This window comes from Pituophis catenifer, unplaced genomic scaffold (genome assembly GCF_029215685.1).
Source record: "Pituophis catenifer annectens isolate HBS135680 unplaced genomic scaffold, rPitCat1.0.hap2 SCAF_3, whole genome shotgun sequence".
Lineage (NCBI taxonomy): Eukaryota > Metazoa > Chordata > Lepidosauria > Squamata > Colubridae > Pituophis > Pituophis catenifer.
This window is the reverse complement of record NW_027256883.1, coordinates 127,497,929-127,522,072: the sequence shown is the minus strand read 5'-3', so window position 1 is coordinate 127,522,072 and position 24,144 is coordinate 127,497,929. Positions and strand designations below refer to the sequence as shown.

The following is a 24,144-nucleotide window of genomic DNA, read 5'->3' as shown; positions in this document are numbered from 1 at the left end:
TCCTCTCCTGCCGATAACACAGGCTCAGGTAACAGAGCCACAACAGGAGAACCGGTAAAAACCACCTCTGACTGGCCCCACCCCCATCTATTCTCTGTCTCCCAAGTCCCAGCTGATTGGGGGGAAATGGAGATTTTGCAATAACCTTCCCCTGGAGTGGGGAGGGAATGGAGATTTTACAGTATTCTTCCCCTGCCACGCCCACCAAGCCATGCCCACAGAATCGGTAGTAAAATTTTTCGAATCCCACCACTGGTTTGACCTCTCCCTCAGGCTCAGCCTGGTCATCTACTACAACTTCTACTATAGCCATCTCTGCGGAATTGGTCCTTGTCTGGATTATCTAGACCAGTGATGGCTAACCTTTTTGCCATCGCGTGCCAAAAGTTGGGGGAGCCTGGGTGGGTCGTACACATATGTGCCCACACCCATAATCCTATGTGCCCCGCCCCCACTCATTTGCACACAGCCCCCCTGTGCTTTTGGCACGCAATGGCATTGTGGGCTCAGTAGGCCTGTTTTTTGCTCTCCCCAGGCTCCAGAGCCTCTCTAGGAGCCTGGGGAGGGCAAAAACAGCCTTCCCCAAACCCCATGGAGGCCCTCTGGAGGCAGGAAACAGCCTGTTTCCCTACTTCCGGGTGGCCCAGAAGGCCCGAAAATCTGCTGGCTGGCACACACTAATATGGCTCCGTGTGCCACCTGTGGCACGCGTGCCATAGGTTCGCCATCACGGATCTAGACTGACATTTTCCCACCAATACAGCAGGAGCAGGAAAGGTCATAGAGCAGACCTGAATGCAGTTTCCACATTTAATCACTTCTGCTGTAGCTCTACTTGTTTTCAGTTCTGTTTCCACTCATGTTAGAAGGCAGACCACAGGACGTTTCGATCAATGAGAAAAAGAGCCCTTGAAAAGGGGTGGGAGGGAGGGACAAGGTTTTCCAGCTTTGCTATGGTCTCTACCAGAGATGGTATTTAGCAGGTTCTGACCAGTTCTGGAGAACCGGTAGCGGAAATTTTGAGTAGTTCGGAGAACTGGTAAATACCACCTCTGACTGGCCCCGCCCCCATCTATTCTCTGCCTCCTGAGTCCCAGCTGATCAGGAGGAAATGGGGATTTTGCAGTAACCTTCCACTGGAGTGGGAAGGGAATGGAGATTTTACAATATCCTTCCCCTGCCATGCCCACCAAGCCACGCCCACAGAACCGGTAGTAAAAAAAATTGAATCCCACCACTGGACTGCACCCCAACTTACTCTGGCTTGCTGAAGAATAGCTTGAGCTTGAGCCTCCTGAGGTGAGATTGCTGGGCCCTTCTCACCACCCCCACTAAAGCGGAACTGTAAAGAAGAAAATCAAAATGAAAAATTCAGAATTAATCTCTATTCATTTATCTCTATTCATAAATGAAATATTTTTCATTAAAATCTTTAAAAACCTTCCTTTGATATAATAAGGTTTTATTTAAGTAGTTTTTAGGTTGTATATTTATCACAAATTTTATTTTTTATTAAAAACAATAATCATTATTAAAAAACAGCCTTATTGTTGGTGGCAAAGGGATCTCCCATTCAGAACAGGTTAACCTTAAATAAACAAATTTGGACAAAATGTTATTTGTTTATTATTACATTTATATACTGCTCATCTTGCTGTTTTGATAAGATTTGAAGTGGATCGTTTTAAAATGGCATCATTCCAAGCTCTAAAGCTCCCCATGCTTTTGATAACAATTACTGAGGCACTGCAGCCTTGGCACTTCTTTGCCTTGCTGCTTAATCTCCAGTTCTGCCTAAAAAATTATCAAGGGGATGTTTTCAAAGCAAATATTACTGGGAACTATAGCTTGCCATGTCTCTGGTGCTTTTAATTAGAGATCCAGCAACCTCAGGTCATTTTTCACATGAAGAAGCCCCTCTCGATAAAGATGTAGGCCTAAGAAATGTCAGTTTCCTCTCCTCCATCACTGGGGCTATAAAGATAAGTTTTAGAAGACGTGAACCCAGAATAGGCCTATCTAAAAGTTCAATTGGAATTTGGTTCAGTCCTAGGAATTTTAACACTATCATCATAAATTCATTCTCAAGGGAAGTTGCTTTTGCATTTAATTAAATCTAATAAACAAATCTAATAACTCATGAACTCAGCAATTTTTTTTTTTAATTTGATTTATATGCCGCCCTTCTCCGGAGACTCAGGGCGGCTTACAATGCGTTAAGCAATAGCCTTCATTCTTTTGTATATTTTACACAAAGTCAGCTTATTGCCCCCACAAACTGGGTCCTCATTTCACCTACCTTAGAAAGGATGGAAGGCTGAGTCAACCTTGAGCCTTGGAGAGATTCGAACCAGCAGAAATTGCAGGCAGCTGTGTTAATAACAGGGTGCACTAAACCCCTGTACTATCAAGGCTCTTGATTATTTAATTAGTATGTATCAAAAGTTCAGGCAACAGACTGTTGAAACCACTTTTTAACACAGACCTGGGCATTTTATGGCTTCTATGCCATATCCAGCCCTTTGGGCCCTGTGAGATAAATCAGAAATTAGAAATCAAAAGTAAGTGTGCCATTGGGGAAAAGAGAAAAAGTGAAATTGGGTCTGGCTACTGATGGCCATGGTGAGTTATCATGCAGTGAGTTGGCCGCAATGAGATAACCATGATAAACTGGCCATGACGAGACGACCATGGTGATATGGCTGCTGTGAGATGGCCGCTATGACATGGCTGGGGCAAATTGTCCCATTCCGTGCAGGAGGGTGAGGAAAAAGTACTTTTCTGCACCAGTGCAGAGTTTACCCCTCACCTGCAGCAGCCTGAGGAGTTGAGATAATGGAGTTTGAGGATATCAAATCAGGTTACATTGATTCGGCCATCTCCAGTTTCTCATCTGGCCCCTTGGGAAAATTAATTGCCCACTCCTGTTCTAACATGAACAACAGAAACAAATAGTTGTTTCAAAACCTGATCTATACGCTTGTCTAGAACAGTAGAAGGAGTACAGTTCCATTTTCATTAGGAATGCCCTGTTGTCTGTTATTTCAGGAGTGAGCAACAAGTATTCCTTTTGTGTTTCTCCAACAACCTAAGATTATGCCAGCAGAATCTGGCCATTTCCCTCATTTCAGAGTCACAATCTCAGGCCATTGTATAGTTTGGGGTGAAATGTCACTTTGCTCCATCAATAATGTCATCATGCCACTAGATATATGGTCTTCCTGAAGAGCAGAAGGCAACATCAAGAACATCAACATCATTCCCAAACCACTACCTACTTGTATGCTATTTGAATGAATGATGTGGAAAACAGGCAATCTAACATTTCTAGAATAAATCATTGTCTTTTGATTTTTAGCAGAACAAAATTTACAATGCTAGCTTTGTTTTATGGCTTGAAAAGTCAGTTTCAGGAATTAGCTCTTTGACTGGTCACTGATATTGTCTAACTTCTAAGAGCTTTCCAACGGCCAAGACCTAGATGATCTAGTAAGAGAAATATTAATAGTTAATCATACTGCACTGAAATTCTTATTTATCCCTTGAAAATGTAACATTTGTAAAGCAAAGTAAGACTTACTGGTAACATTAACATGGTACCCGGGGGTCCAGGTAACCCATCAGCCCCTGGAAGACCAGAACGTCCTGGTGGACCCTAAAACAGAGATACAGGAAATTTGAAACATCTTAGAGCATGTTTAATTACTACAGTTGCAAATTGAAAAGTAGAATGATTGAAATCCCATTTTATGTTCATTTCATCTCATTTCTGTAGTTTTTAAATTAAAATTTCCAGAACACTGTATACATACTTTTGTGCATGTTTCTTTTAATACACACTGCTGTCTACATTTTCCTTTTCATTTCATATGTGGATTCCAGGAACATGTATATTTTGTGAGTGCTTTCCCACATATAAGCATGTTTTTGCCTACATCTTGTTCTAATACAGTATATGCATTTCTGTGTTTCCATCTTTAAAATAATTTTTGTTCAGTTTTAAAGTTGTGAAATATATGGCAACATTTATTAATGTGTGTTCTGGTTCAGGAAATACAAATTACGAACGTTTACATTCAAGCATTTCTTTATGTAAAAATGGATGTTAATAGATTTCCCAATAGTTATGAACCACAAGAATAAAACGGACATATGCTTAAGAGCAAAACATCTCAAAACAATTATGAATTGCTTCCTAGAAGACGTTGGCAAATCATTATTGCAAACAGCTGACTAGTCTTTCTTTAATGTTCACAAAGGTAATGTTAAAATGTCTATGTTCTGAGAATACTTTTTAATCACTTAAATTATTAAACCAGCATTTTAGGTTTATGCCAGGGTACAAATTAAAAATCAGATTGTACTCACACATACATTATTCAAAGCTTTCCTAATCACTTCAGTTGCTATCTACATGCACATACATCATCATAACCTAAATTTATTTCATTGGCACTGCATACAACATGGTTACAATCAAACTACAGGTAGTCCTCAACTTGAGACCACAACTGAACCCAAAATTTATGTTTCTAAGTGAGAAATTTGTTAAGTGAGTTTGGTCCCATTTTATGACTTTTCTTGCCACATTTGTTAAGTGAATCACTGCAGTTGTTAAATTAGTAACACAGCTGTTAAGTGAATCTGGTTTCCCCATTGACTCTGCTTGTCAGAAGGTTGCAAAAGGTGATCACATGACCCCTGGACACTCCAACCATCATAAATGCGAGTCAGTTGTCGAGCATCCGATTGTAAATCACATGACCCTGGGGATGCTGCAATGGTTGTAAGTGTGAAAAATGGTCATAAGTCACTAAGTGAACTGTTGTAAGTCAAGAACTACCTGTACACAATACAGAATTTTGAGGGGAAAATAAACTCAGCTAGGATCTTCTTTGTGAGAATAAGCATCAAGTACATACATAAGTATGACTATACAACTTCTGGAGACACATTCAGAATAAAAAAATTACAGTGTGAAACAGCATGGCAAGGGTAAGATTAGCAATGATTTATCTCCCATGTTCCTTCAATATCTAGGATAAGGTGACCTAGCGCTTATCACTTCTTTATCTGAAAAAGTTGTAGGCAGATTCCAGAAACTTTCTAAATGTCTAGGTATCATAAATTAATAAAATATTCTTTTTCAGATTGCACACTAATGGTTTCAATTGCCGAAGCTAATGGTTGAGCTGCCTTGCTTTTGATATTGTCATTTCAGTTTTCTATTTGATAAATTGGTGGATTGTTGCAGAAATATCATTACATACATATGTGGTTTTATGCTGATAATATCCAAAGATCTATGCAATTCTGCCCTTAATGTATCATCATGTATTGGAAATCTCAAAATGCTGCAATACAATTACAGCACACAGAAGATAAAGCAAAGAAGGGACATGATGAGAACAAGAGTGGTGCAGACTTACCATGCTAAAAATATTTGTGGTTAATATTTAAAGAGTAAGTGGGAAATCAGGAAGGGCAAACAGATTAACCTGTACTAATCTGTCGTACCAGAAGACTAATAACAAGGCCTTAGATATCTCTTATCTCAAGAGATGTGAACAGTTATCCTTCAGATGTAATAGCAAGCAAAACAAACAGAAAGAGAAAGCCAGCTACATTTCCAGTTCATCCACCTGTTATCACTAAAAGTCACCCAGAAATAACAAGACATCTGCTAATCTGACTTTTAAAGCTAGATAATGGAGATTGTCTTCCGACTTTCATTTGCACCACTGATAACATTTTCCTTTACATTCAGTCACCCTGAACATATTCAGTAATGTGGACTTGTTTTCGGGAGACCTGGAGAATCTGAAGCTTTCAGGATATCCCATCCCCTCCACCAACTCTATGAGATGACCTTTAGGTGGCAGAATTTAGACTCAAGGCCCTACATGTCCTATCTGCACAGCGACAAAAAGGATCTAACACTATCCTGGAGAACCTCTAAAAATCTCATTATTTCTCATTAGAAGAGTATCAAATATGACCTGCAATGAATCAACTAATGAGCTGAGGTGGGGCACAGTGATTAGAGTGCAGTACTGCAGTTACTTCAGCTGACTGCTAGTTCAGCAGATCAGCAGATCAAATCTCACCAGCTCAAGGTTGACTCAGCCTTCCATCCTTCCAAGGTGGGTAAAATGAGGACCCAGATTGTTGGGGGCAATATGCTAATGCTAATGCAATATGCTAATATGCAATATGCTATATGCTAACTTTGTAAACCGCTTAGAGAGGGCTGTAAAGTTCAAAGTAACAACGGCATTGAAAAAAGTGACTTCTAACCATTTTTCACAGTTACAACCTTTGCAGCCTCCCCATGATCATGTGAATACCGGTAAAATTCAGATGCTTGGCAACAGGTTCATATTTATGACCGTTGCTGTGTCCCAAGGTCATATGATCCCCTTTTGCGACCTTTATAGCCAAGGTGGCGCAATGGTTAGAGTGCAGCACTGCAGGCTATTTCAGCTGCCTGCTAGCTGCAGTTCGGCAGTTCGAATCTCACCGGCTCAAGGTTGACTCAGCCTTCCATCCTTCCAAAGTGGGTAAAATGAGGACCCAGATTGTTGGGGGCAATATGCTAATGCTAATGCAATATGCTAATATGCAATATGCTATATGCTAACTTTGTAAACCGCTTAGAGAGGGCTGTAAAGCACTATGAAGCGGTATAGAAGTCTAAATAAATAAATAAATAAATAAATAAATAAATAAATAAATAAATAAATAAATAAATAAATAAATAAATAAATATACTAAAACAACTGAATTCATTATCAGAATGAAGGTATTTTATTTACATAATGGTTTTGCAAAACACAAGAGTGTTCCTACAGTAAGAAATTACAAAACAGTTGCGCTTCCTTAAGAATTGTTTACATTCTCAGCCATTCAATCTGGCATGCTTGGGCTGCTCATTTGCAACTCATGGAGACGTACTTACCCTATCACCGGGATCACCAGGAGGACCAATGGGGCCTTGCATACCAGAGGGGCCCGAAAGACCCTATAAATAAAGGCAATATATATATATATATATATATATTAGTTATCCTAAAAAACTTTTTATGACAATGATTAGGAGCAATTTTGATCAAGGACTGGCAGAATGTGTGAGCTAGTAATGGTTGCCCAACAGAAACAAAAACACACAGATAGGTAAACGACACCATTTCCAGATGGAACAATCTGTACTCAATGAAAGTTTATGTTATATACATATGAGCCCTGATGCCAATTATCTTTGTTAATAATATCAATAATTTTATTTAAATTATATTTAGAAAGCATATACTTACGGGCGGTCCTGGAGGTCCTGGAGGTCCTTCAATAAGCATTCCCTAAGGAAGGTGAGAAATGTATTAAATATTATGTATTTCATGTATCAATGTCAAATATGTAGCATTTATTCCAGCAAGTGTGAATGGCATAAAATGAACCATAATTTGCAAAACTTTTTGTGCTGCATTTTTTCCCCCTGTGTTAAAAACTTTGTAATAATCAGCGGTCTAAAGAAGGTGAATTAGGCTTCTTAGGCTTCCTAGCTAACATTTCACCTGGTCGGACTTCATCTTAGTTCTGCCTACTTTGTCAGAGTTGTGTGTTTGTAATGCAGCTTCCACCACTTAGTGTGCTAGAGACCAACTGGCCTGGCCTCCCTTTGGTTTTTCTACCTAGGGTCAATAGGGCTCCCTAAAAACTCCCTTAACTGGGTTGAAAAAATAAAGCTTACAACTGAGAATAAGCCCTGGGCCACCCAGCTTCAAAGGATAATGCTAGAAGCTATTCCATTCCCTCCTGTTGGGAATACTTTGAAGAAATATAAAAACAGGTTCATTAAGTCCTCCAAAGTTTAATAAATACTATAATTATTATTGAAAATGATTAATTAAAGAATGATTAATTGATGATTAATTAAGAATAACTAAAGGAGGTCAGTATCAATCACACAACAAAATAAAAATACCAGATGGAATTCAACACAGAACTTCAACAATCTATTCAGAAGTCTACGGAAGAACTTCCTGAAATCTCATTATCTCGCATACCCTCAGGTTCCAAAACACAGACGATTAGAAAGAGGGAACTCTGAAAGGGATTTTTTTTTTTACTTTTTCCAAAAAGGAAGGAAAACACGTGTATCATTGAACAAAGTTACGGGCATCCAACCCCTGAGATATATAGGTCTCTGTTAACCTTTTCTACCCTATGGTGGTTCCATATCAGGCCTTTATTGTCTAAATCTACAATCATTAAAGAGATTTATTCACCATTGAAAGGTTCAGTCTATTTCAGTATTTCCAAATTCATCATTGAATTCCCTGCCAATATTGCATGTTATATTTTTTTCTCTGCTACTCTCTGTTCCCCCATATGCTATTGATTTGGTGCCAATTTTCTGCTCCTAAATAGGGATTATTTTTTCTATTAAGAGCAGTCTTTCTCAGTTTAGCTTATTCCAGGTGAATTGCAACTTCAATGCCCCCAAATTCCCAACAAATCTAGCCATGTTGAATGAGAAGTCTGGGATTTGTTGTCCTAAACGAACTAAAATGAAAAATGATTTGGGACTCTGATTTAAATGATTCTAGCCAACTTACAACATTACAGTACCCTTTAAGGCAAATTCAGAATTACCTACATTCTCTGTGGTTCAAAGTGTATAAATACAGGTGAGACAGCATAATTGCAGAGCTCCCATAACTGACCTCTTGAGTAATCCTAGCAATCTGAATTACATGGTGATTAAAAGATCTCTCTAATCCTACTTCATGGAGTGGTTTCTAAATGTCTTGTTACCTTTAGGTTAAAAAAAAAAAAGGCCCTAAAAGGAAATTAGTTCTCGGTGTAGATAAAAATGTCCATGAAAATTATCACCATGTTAAATTCAGCCTTTGTTACAAGCCTGCCAGTAGCTCACATGCTCCATATTATATGGTTCCCAAGGAATATTATAAACTCTGTCTTTTTGACCTGTGGAAGCCAACTGCTTTTTTTAATGGGACAATGATGTCAAAGAAAGAGGTACAGCCAAATTTTGCAGCTTATTTTTGGGAGAAATTTAGTGTTTTATATACAATATGGGCCACTAACTGAAACAAAGACTAAGTACCGTATTTTCATCCTTATTTTACAAGAACACCCCCCCCAAAAAAAAATCACTATTGTGAATTGGCAATTCATCACAGGTTGATTTTCAGTGGTGTGATGTTGTGGTTACAAAAAGGTTAGATTAAAGCTAGGACCTACATGTGACCAAAGTCTACTTGTTGTCCTGCCTTAGGCAAGCACTCAATGGAGGAGCCAAACTGTTGATGAACTACATTAGAAAGATATGATTTTTGCATAATACTGGGGAAAGGAAATATTTTCATATAAAAAAACCCAAATGAGTCACAGAGCGAAACCTACAATTATCATGACACCTGTATTTATATATACTAAGAATTTTTCTTTATAAATACATCCAGTTCTTAAATCTTTCACTACAGAAATACTAGCAAATGCAATAATATATCAAAGGAAAAACACTTTACTCATATATTATCTTTATTCCAAATAGAAACCTAATCAAATTTGTTGGTTTTGCTTCTTGAAAGAAATATATCTAGCAGTTCCATCAAAAGCATTGCTTTTCAACACAAATCTTATAGAAGTTAAATAAAAACCAGATGCCTTTTTGCTTTAGTAATACTTTATGATGTTTCAGAATTTCTTCAGTTTTACTGGTTTATTAAGATGGTGTTTGCATTGTTTCCTCAGCAAGATTTTGGGTTTCAAAATATTTTACTACCGGTTCTGTGGGTATGGCTTGGTGGGCATGGCATTGCTTACTACCAGTTCTGTGGGTGTGGCTTGGTGGGCGTGGCTTGGTGGGCATGGCAGGGAAGAATACTGTAAAATCTCCATTCCCACTCCACTCCAGGGGAAGGATACTACAAAATCCCCATTTCCTCCCAATCAGCTGGGACTTGGGAAGCAGAGAATAGATGGGGGCAGGGTCACTCAGAATTTTTACTATCGGTTCTCCGAACTACTCAAAATTTCCGCTACCGGTTCTCCAGAACTGGCCAGAACCTGCTGAAACCCACCTCTGTTCCTCAGACTGTTAGAGAAGGATCTAGCAAAGGAGTGGGGATCAATGGCCCTTTTATGACTTGTGGACTTCAACTCCCAGAATTCCAGAGCCAGCTATGCTCAGTCATGCTGGCTCAGTAATTCTAGGAGTTGAACTCCAATAGTCATAAAGGCCCCATCGTTCACTACTCCTGATCTAGCATGAGCCACAGAAAAAGGTTTAACAGTAACCTGGGGAGACAGACATTCATTGGAGTACTTTTTTTAAAAAAAAACAAAGTTTCTCTATTATTGATGTGAATTCAATTTTGGATGATATATTTTATATTTTGCCATTATCTAGGCTAGCAGCAATCTCGTATTACTATGCTCCTCCTAAAGGAGATAGTGAAAATAATTATTGCCAGAAGTGGTAATTTTGACAAAAGATGGAAAGAAACATTTTAAAATTGAGAAACAGCAGCAAATTGGAAGAAAACTCCCACAGATCAGAAAAGTACAGCATTTATGATCTACTCTTATAAAACTCATTCCCACAAAAAAGATGATTCAAAATAATGATCAAGTTGTCTCTGCTGGTGCTTCCTGCTTTTCCCAGACTTATCTTTGAACAGGTAATAGAATAATAAAGAGCTGAGATGCTTGCAACATCTTGGAAGCACGAAATGCCCATTTATGGCAAAGTGTGTTGGGGGGGGGGGGATGGAGCCTACAAGGCTTCCTAGGTGAAGCGGTATTCTTAAACATGCCTTAAAATAATGCAGTAATGGAGACCCAACCCTTAAAGACAAACCCACTGATTCAAAATCTGATGTCAATCAGGCAGTTTCCTTCAACGCTCTTTTACAAAAAAAACTTGTTTTGGTAAAAGGAGGAGGAGGAGGAGCACTGGGAATGTTCGACTGGGTTTATTTTAAAAATCTAAATAAAACTTTCAGGGAAAAGAAAAAAGAAAATCTCAAAAGGAAATGAAGAGAGACACATCTAGGTCCAAAGCAAGAATTGGATACCTCCATAATAGTATATTAAGAATCTAAGCATAGTATATAAATATCATTGTGATGAAGTAACATATTGTACTAAAACTGAGAAGGAGCTATAAATGGTTAATAATATGTTTAAATGTAATAATACATTAAATATTGAACTTCTGTTGTATTAACATTTTATGGATATATTTTTAGTTTTTACAAATGTTGCTCAGTTATTAATTGTTCTATTTTTTTATTAACATTGCTATATTTTTAATTGCACTTCATATATTCTGGTTAGACTTGCCTGTATATTTATTTTATACAGTATATAAAATTTTATTATCATTTTTATATAATATATGTACTGTACATAATATATAAAATAGCATACTCACTGGTTCAATGACAGCTGCTTCTCCTTTCTGTCCTTTTTCTCCATATGCATGATGGCCATTCACCTACCGAATCAATGCACAAATATATAAAGATATAGGTAACAACAACAACAATAGGTCCTTGGAAACGGTTCGATGGGTAGTCAAAAAATGCTAAATTCAGTCTAATCATCTGGCTGACTGTGCAAAGAACCATAATATTTAATAAGACTTAAACACCTTGTTTCTGAGAACTTTCTGTGAATCTTAGAATTTATTGGTCTTTCATTAAAGGTAAAGGTTCCCCTCGCACATATGTGCTAGTCGTTCCCAATTCTAGGGGGCGGTGCTCATTTCCTTTTTGAAGCCGAAGAGCCAGCACTGTCCAAAGATGTCTCCGCGGTCATGTGGCCAGCATGACTAAACACCAAAGGTGCATGGAATGCTGTTTCCTTCCCACCAAAGTGGTCCCTATTTTTCTACTTGCATTTTTTACATGCTTTTGAACTGCTGGCAGAAGCTGGGAAAAGTAACGGGAGCTCATCCCGTTACACGGCACTAGGGATTCGAACCGCTGAACTGCCGACCTTTTGATCGACAAGCTCAGCGTCTTAGCTACTGAGCCACCGCGTCCCTTATGGTCTTTCATTAGATCTTCACAAAACCAAAGCATGCCATAAGTCTGAATGCTTTGATCTGTTCAAAATCTGCAAGTGAGTTCCTAAATTCCATGGGAGATTAATATACTGCTTTATATCTATACAAGCTTCTACCCAGCCTTAACTGCACTGACAGAAACTCAATCCTATCTGGAGTTGCCTGGGACAGAGCATATAAAGTATGTGATTTACTGTTGATCAACAAAGTAGTTCCCCATATTAACAAAGTGATAAACAAAATAGTTTAGCAGAATCCATCCAAATCAACAGCTCTGATGTAAACATCCACTGAATGCGGTCCCTTTCTATATAGTATCTGTTTGCTTATTTCCTTCATATTAATATTAACAGTGGAGTGCAGTCTATACTACAAAGGCCTCTTATGATAACGTTTTCTCCTTAAAAAAGAATCCTGAAAACTACTTTTCTAAAAGTTAAATCTGTGATTTTCACTTTGTGACTACTAACATTTGCTGTTCTATAGATTCAAAAAAGATTGTGGCAGGCTGGGTTTTTTTATATGTGTGTGTGTGTGAGTGCGCGCGCGCGAGCGTACACGCACAGTCTTAAGTTTGTTAAGTTTTAGTTGTGGGAATTAAGCAATCATAAACACAAATGGCTTGTAAATACAAATTGTATATTCAGCCATTTGTGCATGCAGGAGCAGAAATCCACTTATTTACAGTCTTACTTATTTACAAGTAATCCTCACCTTACGGGCACAATTGAGCTCAATGTTTCCATCGATAAGTAAGGCAGTTGCTAAGTGAATTGCGCTCCATTTTATGACCTTTTTTGTCACAGTTAAGCAAATCATTGCCATTGTTAAGTGACTCATGCAGTCATTAAGCGAATCTAGCTTTCCCACTGACTTTGTTTGTGGGAAGCCAGCTGGGAAGATGATGATCACAGGCAATGTGAAGTGGATGAGACCTCCCAAATTCAGAGTTGTATGTTCATATTAGGTTATTTTTTTGAAAATCAGTTTTTTAGCCAAGTCATTTTTATGGAAATATATACAGGTAGTCCTCGCTTAACAACCACTCATGTTAATGACTGTTCAAAATTATAACAGATTTCAAAAATGTTACAATCCATCCTTGAAGTTACGTTTGTCATGCTTGAAAACTGGCTCATATTTAAAGCGCTCCATGGCATAGGGCCTACCTATCTTCGAGACCGCCTGCTGCTACCGACGACCTCCCATTGACCGGTGCGCTCCCACAGAGAGGGCCTCCTCAGGGTGCCATCAGCCAAACAATGTAGGCTGGTGACCCCCAGGGGGAGGGCCTTCTCCGTGGGGGCACCTACCCTCTGGAATCAGTTGCCCCCAGAGATAAGAAGAATCCAAGACCTCAGTGCCTTCCGCCGTGCCCTTAAAACCCACTTTTTCCAGCAAGCCGGGCTGGCTTAAGAAGAAATTTTTAAATGTTTTAATTGGTTTTGTGATTTTTAATTTTTGGGCCAAATTTATATATATTTTAATTGTTTTTTAATATTTGTATTTCATGTTCTTAATTCTGGCCGTACACTGCCCTGAGTCCTCAGGGAGAAGGGCGGTATATAAATTGGAAATAAAATAAAATAAAATAAATAAATAAAATAAATATTTACAATCGATTGCAGTGTCTTGTGGTAATGTGACCACAATTTGCAACAATTATCCTGGGTTTTTTTGGCAAAAATCACCAGTTGGAGAATGGAGATTCACTTAAGCACCACATGGCTTGCTTAACAACCACATAATTCTCTTCATAACTGTGATCAGTGCCTTGAGATTGTCATTTAAAAACAGTTGTGAAATCAAGTCAGGACCCATGGTGACCCACTCAATGACCGCAATGCCTTTTGACCAAAATTCAGACCTCAATTGTGATTGTTAAGTGAGGACTAGCTGAAAATATTCCCTTTCCATTTTCCATCTCTAGTTAAATGATAGAAAATATAGACACCCATAAAAAAAACTGTTAGCCATTAAGCATCTTTGAAGACTGTCTCAGAAGTATCCAACTTACGGTTGTTTCTGTGATATCAGTCTCTGCAGGAACTCCAGGCCCAAACTCCTCATTAGTAGGACTGGTTGGTTTCTCTTCATATTCTTTATATTCATAAAAATCATATTCGCCTAAATCTCCATCTACCACAACTTCAGCTTCGCTGTGGTCTACTCCTCTGTTTCCATAATCTGTTTCCTCATTATTTTTAGTCTTTGAATTATAATCCTCTCCCGTTACGTAGTCTTCAGTAAATACTTCTTCAACAGGAATTTGCTATTCATATAAGCAGTAAAGGTTTGGAGGAATAGGATGAATATGTGGGTTATGGTTAGTAAAGCAATGTAAGCATTTTGCAGATTTTAATATAATGGTTTGCAAAATAAAACAACATCTTTTAACTTGTTTCTGAGAAACTAAGAAGCCAGTTTTTCAGAGTTATTAAAAGAATGTTCCAAAATACCTAGTTACCTGCAATGAAATTAATTCTTTTGAAGATTTATACTTTATCATTTATGTATATATTAAATGAAATCCTGTGTAGACTGGATTGATGTAGTTAGATTATTTAATGACAAATTCTCACTAGTCCAATTTTTTAAATTGATTTTTTCAGGTATGCCATTCCTATGAACATAACTACAGTAGTGTCTCTGTGTATGTTTATTTACCAGAATTACTTCTAAGTTTTTATGCTTGGCTTCACACATATTAATGTCAGTAACAGTGTTCAAAATATGTACTAAGCTCTAATGAGATATTGATTAATGCTATGTAACTGTCATATTTGTATATCCTAAAATGATTTGCCAAGTGTTTTAAAGGAGTTTCCAGATGCCATCCCAGTCCCTTTCTTTATCTTTGAGAAATCATGGAGTAAAAGTGTCATGCCAAAAAACTGGAAATAGGCAAATGTTCTTCTTAAGACTCGAATAATTAACAGAGTAATCAGCTTGACACTGATACTAGATACTAGATTACCAGCATGCTAGATAGATACTAGATACCAACATAGGTTTGTCAAGAACAAGTCATGCCAAACCAAACTGATCTCCTTTTTGGATAGAGCAATCAGTTTAATAAACCATGGAAATATGATATATCTTCTGTATCTGACTTCAGCAAGATTTGTTAAAATTTCCATATTATACCAGAAAATGGGAAAATATGGATTTCCTACAAACTTTACACCAGTTTAATGTTTTTATCTATCAAATTTAGGCAACATCCATCTCACTATCTACGGTAAGTGATTCTGGGCGGTTTACAGCTAAAAATATTCTTTAAACAATTGTTCTCAATGGGTAAATATATACCACACTGGAAGAAAGAGTTGAATAGCATAGCACAGGGAGGTATATAGACAATGCGAGCCAGGATTTAGAAAATAGTATTATCAAATTTGCAGTAGAAAAAAAAGAAGGGACGATTTAAAGAAAATTTAGGAACATTCAGGAGACTCTTGAAAAGCCAGAACATGAGTGAAAACTAATAAGATTATATTTAATAATGACAAACACAAGATCCTTTTAGGATAGGAAAAATTAAAGGCATGAATATGGATTGTGAGGAGGAAGGATCTTGGGTAACAGATATGCAAAATGGATCAGACTGTCTTGGTGGATCATCAGTTGATAATGAGACAACAGTGTAAAGCAGTGGTTGTCAACCTGTGGTCCACAATGGGGGCAGCACAATGTTGTCAGAAGGGGTCCATAAAGTTTTGAAAAAACTTATATGGAACACTTGGAGGAGCTTGGCATGTTTAATCTGGAAAAGCAAAAGCTGCAGGAAGACTGTCTTCAAGTATTTGAGGTTCCTCTAGAGAAAATAGAGCAGAGTTGTTCCAGAAGACAGGACAATAAATGATTAATTTAAGTTACAAGGAAGTAGATTTTATCTGGCAGTTGGGAGGGGGAAAGTAATGTTAAGTATTGTTCAAAATGGAGTAGGCTGCTCTAAAATGCAGAGGCCCCTTCTTCATTAGAGGTGAATAGAAGAGAAGTTGCAGTAATGGATTCCCATACTAGATGGAGTTGGACTAGATAATCTACAGGGCCCTGTCCAATCTTTTATTCTCTGAATCTGCAATACAATTTTGTTAAAATACTGTATCCATGTGCACTTAAAGCAGAACAAATGAAAGCTAAGCTAAGTCTTTTTATCTGAATGCGCTCTTTTGCAAAATCTTAAACTTATCCAAGTTCAATTTTATATCCTTAAAAAAGAAAACATTGTTTTGAATATTGATTGAACATAAAAAGCTGCTATTATGGAAGATAGCAACTTTGAAAGTTCTGATTGAGAGCTGTGTGAAACCAAGCATTAAACTGTTAAGCACTAGCATTAGTTAAATAGCATTTTCTTCAATATGCAGAGAAGTTTGTTTTAGAATAAGACCAATCAAGCCCCACAGTAAACGTATCTGCTTTAGCAGAATCCAAAAACTTTAGAAATTATTGCTTAAAATCTCTTTTTTCCCCCCCAGAGGGCAATATTTATGAATCGCTGTATACACATTCATAAATATTAGCTGATTATGCACACTCAGAAATGAGCAGATATCAGCCACAGAAAGTTTAAGGCTGATTTTCAGTAAAGCTTTTGATTCATAACCTAAAGAAAGATACATTTAGATATCAGTGCGTATTTTTCAAATGCAGCTGAATTGCAAACTCTAGAGGTACAGAAACAAATATCCCTAACCAGGAAACTGTACTTGACAAAAGTTATGTGTACGGGTGCCCATATTGAACTAGGAACCAGGTGGGCAGAGCAGAAGACCTCCTGATGCTTGTCTTCATGGTGCTCTGCATCTAGATATCATAGTTACACCTACTTAATCTCACTCAATATTTGGTATAAATGAGACTGTAATGTAAACAAGCCTTGGTGGCGCAGCAGACTAAAGCACTGTTAAGTAACACCAGCTGCCTGCAATTACTGCAAGTTCAAATCTCACCAGGCTCAAGGTTGACTCAGCCTTCCATCCTTTCGAGGTAGGTAAAATGAGGACCCGGTTTGTGGGGGCAATAAGCTGACTTTGTATAAAAAAGAACACCACTTGGGGGGGGGGGCGAAAGCCCTACTAAGCAGGTATATACAAAAATATGAAGGCTGTTGCTTAACGCATTGTAAGCCACCCTGAGTCTCCGGAAAAGGGCGGCATATAAATTGGAGCAATAAATAAATAAATGTGAATAAATTGACTCTCTTGTACATAGCCAAGTGACTATTCTCAAGACTCCAGTCACCATTCACTCACCACATTTTTTTCTCTCTTAAGTAGGAGTCTCCATTGGAGCAAATCTTGTCTATAATGACTACTGGGGCAAAAAAAAAAACCCTAATACTTCCTTTCATGCCACTGAAATCAAAACTGTGGGCAATGTCTTACATCATGCTTAGATATGCTTGAGCTTTGCTTAGCCATTATTGAATGTTTTGCTTGACATCCAAAAATGTTTGTGATTGCATTCCTACAGAAAATGGGAATCTCTTGAAGTCATTTCTCAGGTCAAGACTGAATGTGACTATGAAATACCACAAAACTGGATCTCAGTTATATAACACACATAACTTTAGTCTTTAACTATTCTCTTAAATGACATTATTTATTTATTAGATTTTTTTAATCCTGTCTTTAATACTTTGGAAGTAACTCAAGGAGGTAAACGTATATAATACTCTTTCCTCGTCCTGTTTTCCCCACAACCATCCTGTGAGGTGGAGTGGGCTAAGAAAGAATGACTGGCCCAGAAGAGCTTTCATGCCTAAGGGTAACCCTAAGGCAAGACTAGAATTCACAGTCTCCTGGTTACTAGATCAATGCCTTAACCACTACACCAAACTGGTTTTCTGGCTTGCTGATAATGACATGGTAATATTTTATTTTTTTTACTGATGAAAATCTTTGACATAATCATGTCTTTATATTTCTCTATTCTTCATTATTTTTTTATTTATTTAATTTATATTGCTGCCTATTCACCTATGACAACTCAAGGCAGTTTACAGAATAAAAGACCACATTTAAAACAATAAAAACTAACAAAAAGAATCAAATAAATTAATATAGTACAATATAACAAAATCATCCTCCACTTCCCACCCACCCCGGCCCAGTGACCTCAGTGGCAGAACCAGGTCTTCAGCGCCTTCCGGAAGAGTACCTCATTACCTCATTTCGTCCAGTTGTTTGAGTAGGAATCACAGTCTGGTAAGCTTCAGTTCCATAGTCAACTTCAGCCACATTATACTCATGATATTCGTCAACAACATTGGCCTAATGCGAAAGGAAAAAAATACAAAGTTAACAGGCAGGGGAAAAAGGCAAACGCTTCAGGATAATTTCTGTTTAACTAGATTACAATATTAGCCAGGAGTGTTTTCATCTACTAAGGGTTAGCGCTACTGGTTGTCATTATCACAGATCTTCCAAGCTCAGTCTAGGAGAGATCTTGATTATTTCTGAGCTACTTTTACCCCTATTTTGCCTCTGGCTGCAGCTCGAGAGTTTTTCTTCTTCTTGGATGGCAGTGTTTCAGATTTTTTGAATTTGAACTTTTGGGGGTTGTTCTTTGAGCTAGCGATCCCTGTCTTCTTCTTCTTCTTTGGGGCTTTGTTCTTTCTCTGAAAAAGGGGGCGAAAGATGGAATGGAAGAACATAAACAAACAGCAGGGGAAGAGCAGTAAGACATGAAAGACATCAGGACAAGCAAAGGATGACAAATAATGATTTCCTGTCAATTGCTCTGGCTGCCGCTGTTGAAATTAAAATGAGCTTTTGTGGACAAACAGGAAAGGAAAGCAGAGTGAGTGAGTTTGATCAACAATAAGACACCACGTGGACAAACCATCAGACAGACAGGACGGACGGACGGACGGACATCAGACAAGATATACACCACGTGCTGTTACCTCAGTATATGCTACAGTCTCGTCGTATAGTGGGGGTCCCTCTGTTACAGTTTCAAGGTCTTTATAATCTTTATAATCTTTATAATCTGGATCCCCATAGTCATAGTCATATTCGATTAAATCTTCGGTTGCATACTAAATTGCGAAAGGAAAAATACCAGGCATTGGTGGATTAGTGGCAGGAAGCTCTACTAGCAGTCCTGGGAAGCACTTTCTTATGCTGCTTCCCTTTTATAGTTGTAAATAAAAGTTACACAATTAAGGAATCAGAAACATAGTAGGATTTTTTTTTCCAGAAGGGACTGATTAAAAAAGTATTTTTTTACTTTACAAATTGAATGAAAAAGGGGCAATGCGACTTTTTTCTTTGCTAAAATAAGATTTATGATTAGCATTTTACTGTAAGTGTTACGATGCGGAATGGAACAACTCGCTGCGGCCAATTTGCCATGGCTGACTCACCATGGGAAAACTCACCATGGCCGTGGGACAACTAACTGTGGGACAAATCAATAACTCAATTTAATTTTTTAAAGTATTTTTAAAAATATTTTAATTTTGTCATTCACATTTCATTTTGTCCCTCATTTGGCATCCTTTCTTTAATGATTCTATTCCACCATTCCTTCGATATTAGTATAACTCCTGTCTGTGGCAAGTTGTCCTGTCTGTGGTGAGTTGGCCATGGCGAGTTGGCCTGTAGTGAGTTAGCTGCGGTAAATTGGCTCTGGAGAGTTGGCTGCAGCAAGTTGGCCGCAGTGAGTTCTCCTAGACCTTTACATCAAATGCCTTTATATTAAATGTTTGTAAAAGCTTATCCTAAGCTTTTGTCTTGCTTAATGTTATTATTAAGCTGAGAAAATCTCCCAACTAGTCATGTATCCTACTAGCACTGTATCTTACTAGATGCCATAAAATAAGGATTAATAAATGTAATCCTGGGTTACAAACACAGTACTAAATCTTTTACCACAGTTTCCCATATTTTGCAATATATTTAATTCAGGACACCAGTTTCTGGAAGCATTAGCAGCATTTCAAATGGGATTTTGGAAATGCTATATGATGCCTTCAAGTCAGTGTTGACTCCTAGGTACTGCCTGGACTATTTGTTGTACTGAAATTTTCTAGGCAAGATTTCAGAAGTGGCTTCCAAGAGCTAAGAGAGAATGATTGGCCCAGGGTCACTCAGTTGGCTATGTTCCTAAAATGGGACTAGAACTCTTAATCTCCCAGTTTTTAGCTTGGTGCCTTAACCACTACACCAACCAGTACTATTATTATATGGAAAGCCAGTTTGGTGTTGTGGTTAAAGCACCAGACTAGAAACTGAGAGAGTGCTGAGTTCCACCTTAGGCATGAAACCATCCAAATGTCTATGGGCCAGTCGCCCATAGACTTTTAGTTCTAGAAAGCAAACAATGGAAGCCACTTCTGAAATCTTGCCAAAAAAGCTGCTCAGACTTCTCCAGGCAGTCTGCTGATGTCAACACTGACTCAAAATGACCCCCAAAAAAGTTATGAGAAAAAATACAAAATAAATAAGACATGAGTCGTTTTCTGGCATTAGGGTTTGTCCCTTTTATTCTGACCTCCACGTGTAACTGAAAAAATTCTAAACTGACACTATAACCATATCATGCTGAGTTGTGCGATTCAAAATGCCATGATGTTAAAATTCAGAGGGTAAACCATTACTGTTCTGAGTAACAAAGGGAGGCAATATGACAGCAGACATGGACTGTACATAATTCAAAGATATAGCATAAAGGCAAAACATGGAAAATTTAATCTAGTCTCACATGGAATGAATCCATGTTTTTAATCCCAGTCATTTAGACTCTTATTACTCTCAAAGTTTGATCTAAAGATACAGTACCTATCCACAAAATGTGGACTTCATCCAAGTAATGTTATCAGTTAACAGACCATAACAGGAGAAAGGGTTTTCCTCCCCTGATATAGTAGAAGTATCTATTATGCCTCAAGCTATTACATGTTCTTTGCAATAAGTTAATGTTGACATTTTAGACCTGCCTCCAAACTCTTTTACCTACAAAGGTTATCTGAAGATGAAATGTATTGCTTTAGTGTCTTGTAATTTCAGCAGATGCAATGTTTTGCAAAGGAAAATGAGCATATTTTTTTAAAAAAAATGTAGTTTGTTTTAATGTACATTTGTCACATACTAGCAAACAAGAAAATAATTTATTTTTCCAAATTTTAAAGAAGTTTAAACTGCTGCTTGAAAAGAGACATTAACTTTAATGAACTGACTCTTTACCAAGTGTACTTTTTTGAAAACCAACAAATGAAAATAATCAATCCGAAATAAATTCAGAAAGGAAATAGTAAGACACAGTTTTAGAAGTTTCAAAATCAAATTATAAATTCCAAAAATATATTCTTAAAACTGTATATTTTTCTGAATATGTTTCCTGCCCTCCCCCCCCTCATTTTAGCTGAGTTTCTGAAAGCTATACTGACAGAAGACTAAGAGATGGTGACCATAAAGGAATGTAACACCTCAATGTCTTTTTTCTTTGACTAGGCAGCCAAGGAAGCTCAATTACATGCATTCATGGGCTCATGTGGGCAAACAAACAAAAATGAATGAAAATATGTCACTAACAAAAACTTCATTAAATTCAGTATAATTATTTTATGAAGCAGGTAAAGAAGAAAAAGGAGATGGAGAATGTCTTAATGGCTATTCTAAGGTACCCAGTTGAATTACACAAGTTTTCAACACATCAACTCAGTTTTGAACCAAATTAGGTGAAAGTTATGTGTGTTTAAATTCCCAGCCCTTGTGTAAAATTCTTTTGGAAATGAATACATAAGGGGTGGCATGTCTTTAAGACAAGGCTGAAATCCCTGTCTAATCCATCTTTAAGGATGCTAATGATCAAACATATTAATGTATGAAAGCAACCTTCTTCAACGTATCTCCCTTAGCTAAGGCAATTCGCTAAGTATTTCAGACTAGCCTAAGAAGGTTTTTAAAGTAAATAATATGACCATCAACCCACATATAGCCAACTAGTCATGAAAAAGCCTATACTTCAAGAGCAGACTATCCCTAGGGAGCATAAATTTTATCTGGCAAAAAAAAAAAAAAGTTATGTTTCTATGACAGCTATACAGGAAACTTAATATTTTTTTTATTTTGTGTGCTGCCTAGAATTTGATTTAAAAATGGGGATGTCTTGCCCGAGATGGAGGCTATAAATAATAATCTATAAATTATAAAAAATGTAAGTTATAAATTAGAAACCAAAGGCTTTATTTATCACTGAGCTACTGTACAATAAAAGAGTTATTATTTCTTTCTAGCACTCAGATGAGCAATTAGTCAGCATTTTTAAAAGGACTACCTAAGTTTAATATTTCTATTTCTATTTTATTTTATTCTATTTTATTTCTATTAACAATGAGAGGATTTGTCTGATTGCAAAATTAGCAACTGTTCCAGATTGTGCCAATTTGGGGGTTAATAAAATTGGGGGCTAGAAGCAGTTCTTTGGAGACCATGAAACAAATGGAAACATTGACTGAATGAAATAAAACAGTGCCAAGTATGCTGATTAAAAACACACACAAAAAAGACACAGTAAGTAAATTGATATTCATTTTAAGGCTTGTCAGAGGCACATTTTGAAAAGCTATTCATTCATAAGAGTCAAGAAGATACATCCCTCCCAAAAAAGGATATTTAGAAGGCAGAATTGCAGCACCATCAGCTGAAAAATATTTATGCTCTTTAATATTTCAATAAAGTATCACTTTTAAAAAAAAATATGTTTATTCATTATATTCAGTACATAGTTCTATAAGGACTTTGTGAAATGTAGCGTACCTTTCCTTCTCTCTCATGTTTTTTCCTAAATTTATGAGCTGCCATTGATAATTTTTTTTATAAGAGAGCCAAGAATTCAGTTAACCAGTGTGCTATAATAAATGTACATTTTTTCCTCTCACTTAGCTTTGTCAACTCACCTAAAAACTCTAGACAGATCATTTTGCTACCTAGATGCACAGTCCAACAGTCTGCTAATTTGGATCAAACATTACTGCGCTTGAATGATCTAGGCATTATAGAAATTTTCTTGATATAACATCTATCATAGCTAAATTGCTTTTTCTTCCTGAGACAACTTTGGTGCTGTAAATAGTTCATTATTTCACATCCACCATGACACCACGGGTCTGTTCCAATTAATACCGCTTTGACATATGTAACTTTATGGCAAACTTTATGATGAAACGTTATGGCAATGGATTCCTATCTCATGTTTAATACATGTTGCAATGTATACGTATATCATTTGAGCATATGACATGACCTTCTACAGAACCAAATTATTACTCCAGATAATTAGCATCATCTCCTTTGACTGGAACTGGAAGTGATATTGTAGGATCTTTACATATTTTTTTTAATTGAAGATTGGTCATTCACAGCAGTGGTGGAATTCAAATTTTTTTACTACCGGTTCTGTGGGCGTGGCTTGGTGGGCATGGCAGGGGAAGGATACTGCAAAATCTCCATTCCCATCCCACTCTGGGGCCAGCCAGAGGTGGTATTTGCTGGTTCTCTGAACTACTCAAAATTTCTGCTACCGGTTCTCCAGAACCTGTCAGAACCTGCTGAATTTCATCCCTGATTCACAGGCAAATAAAGAATCTGTCACTGAGTAATATCATGCCTTCACTCATGCCTGGAATCTATTCACATCATTTTCTGAATTCATTTTGTGTGATTCTGGCAATCATATTTCAGTATAAAATAAGCCTTTTGTCTTCTTACTTAGTTATGCTCAAGTTGTATTAACAGGGTTAGAGACCGCTTATGATATTTATCAGTTCAATTTTAAGCTGCAGTTTTCTGCAGGCATCTTCTTTCTCAACATGATGGTCCAAATAGCTTATGGAGATGAAGCAATCTGCTTAGCTTGATAAGCCAAGAGCAGCAAAGTATATTTTCTTTCAGATGGAGAAATATAAAATATAAAATAATAGAATTGGAAGGAACTTCAGAGATCTTCTAGTCCCATTTGAGCAGGAGACCTGACATTATTCAGACAAATGGTTATCCAGTTTCTTTTTCAAAACCTTCAGTGATGGAGCA

At 37.3% G+C, this 24,144-nt stretch overlaps 1 protein-coding gene across 1 annotated transcript in view; it reads right to left on the bottom strand.

The window, feature by feature from the left end:
* The window catches only part of COL11A1 (collagen type XI alpha 1 chain), a 297,225-nt gene that overhangs the window by 162,098 nt on the left and 110,983 nt on the right, over nt 1–24,144 (bottom strand). Inside the window, exons 7-14 of the mRNA XM_070941067.1 lie at nt 19,014–19,148; nt 18,274–18,378; nt 14,115–14,369; nt 11,462–11,524; nt 7,314–7,355; nt 6,959–7,021; nt 3,581–3,655; nt 1,259–1,342 (exon numbers count right to left, since the gene is read on the bottom strand). Coding sequence (XP_070797168.1) covers nt 1,259–1,342; nt 3,581–3,655; nt 6,959–7,021; nt 7,314–7,355; nt 11,462–11,524; nt 14,115–14,369; nt 18,274–18,378; nt 19,014–19,148 — 822 coding nt within the window. The remainder of the gene's footprint in view (nt 1–1,258; nt 1,343–3,580; nt 3,656–6,958; nt 7,022–7,313; nt 7,356–11,461; nt 11,525–14,114; nt 14,370–18,273; nt 18,379–19,013; nt 19,149–24,144) is intronic.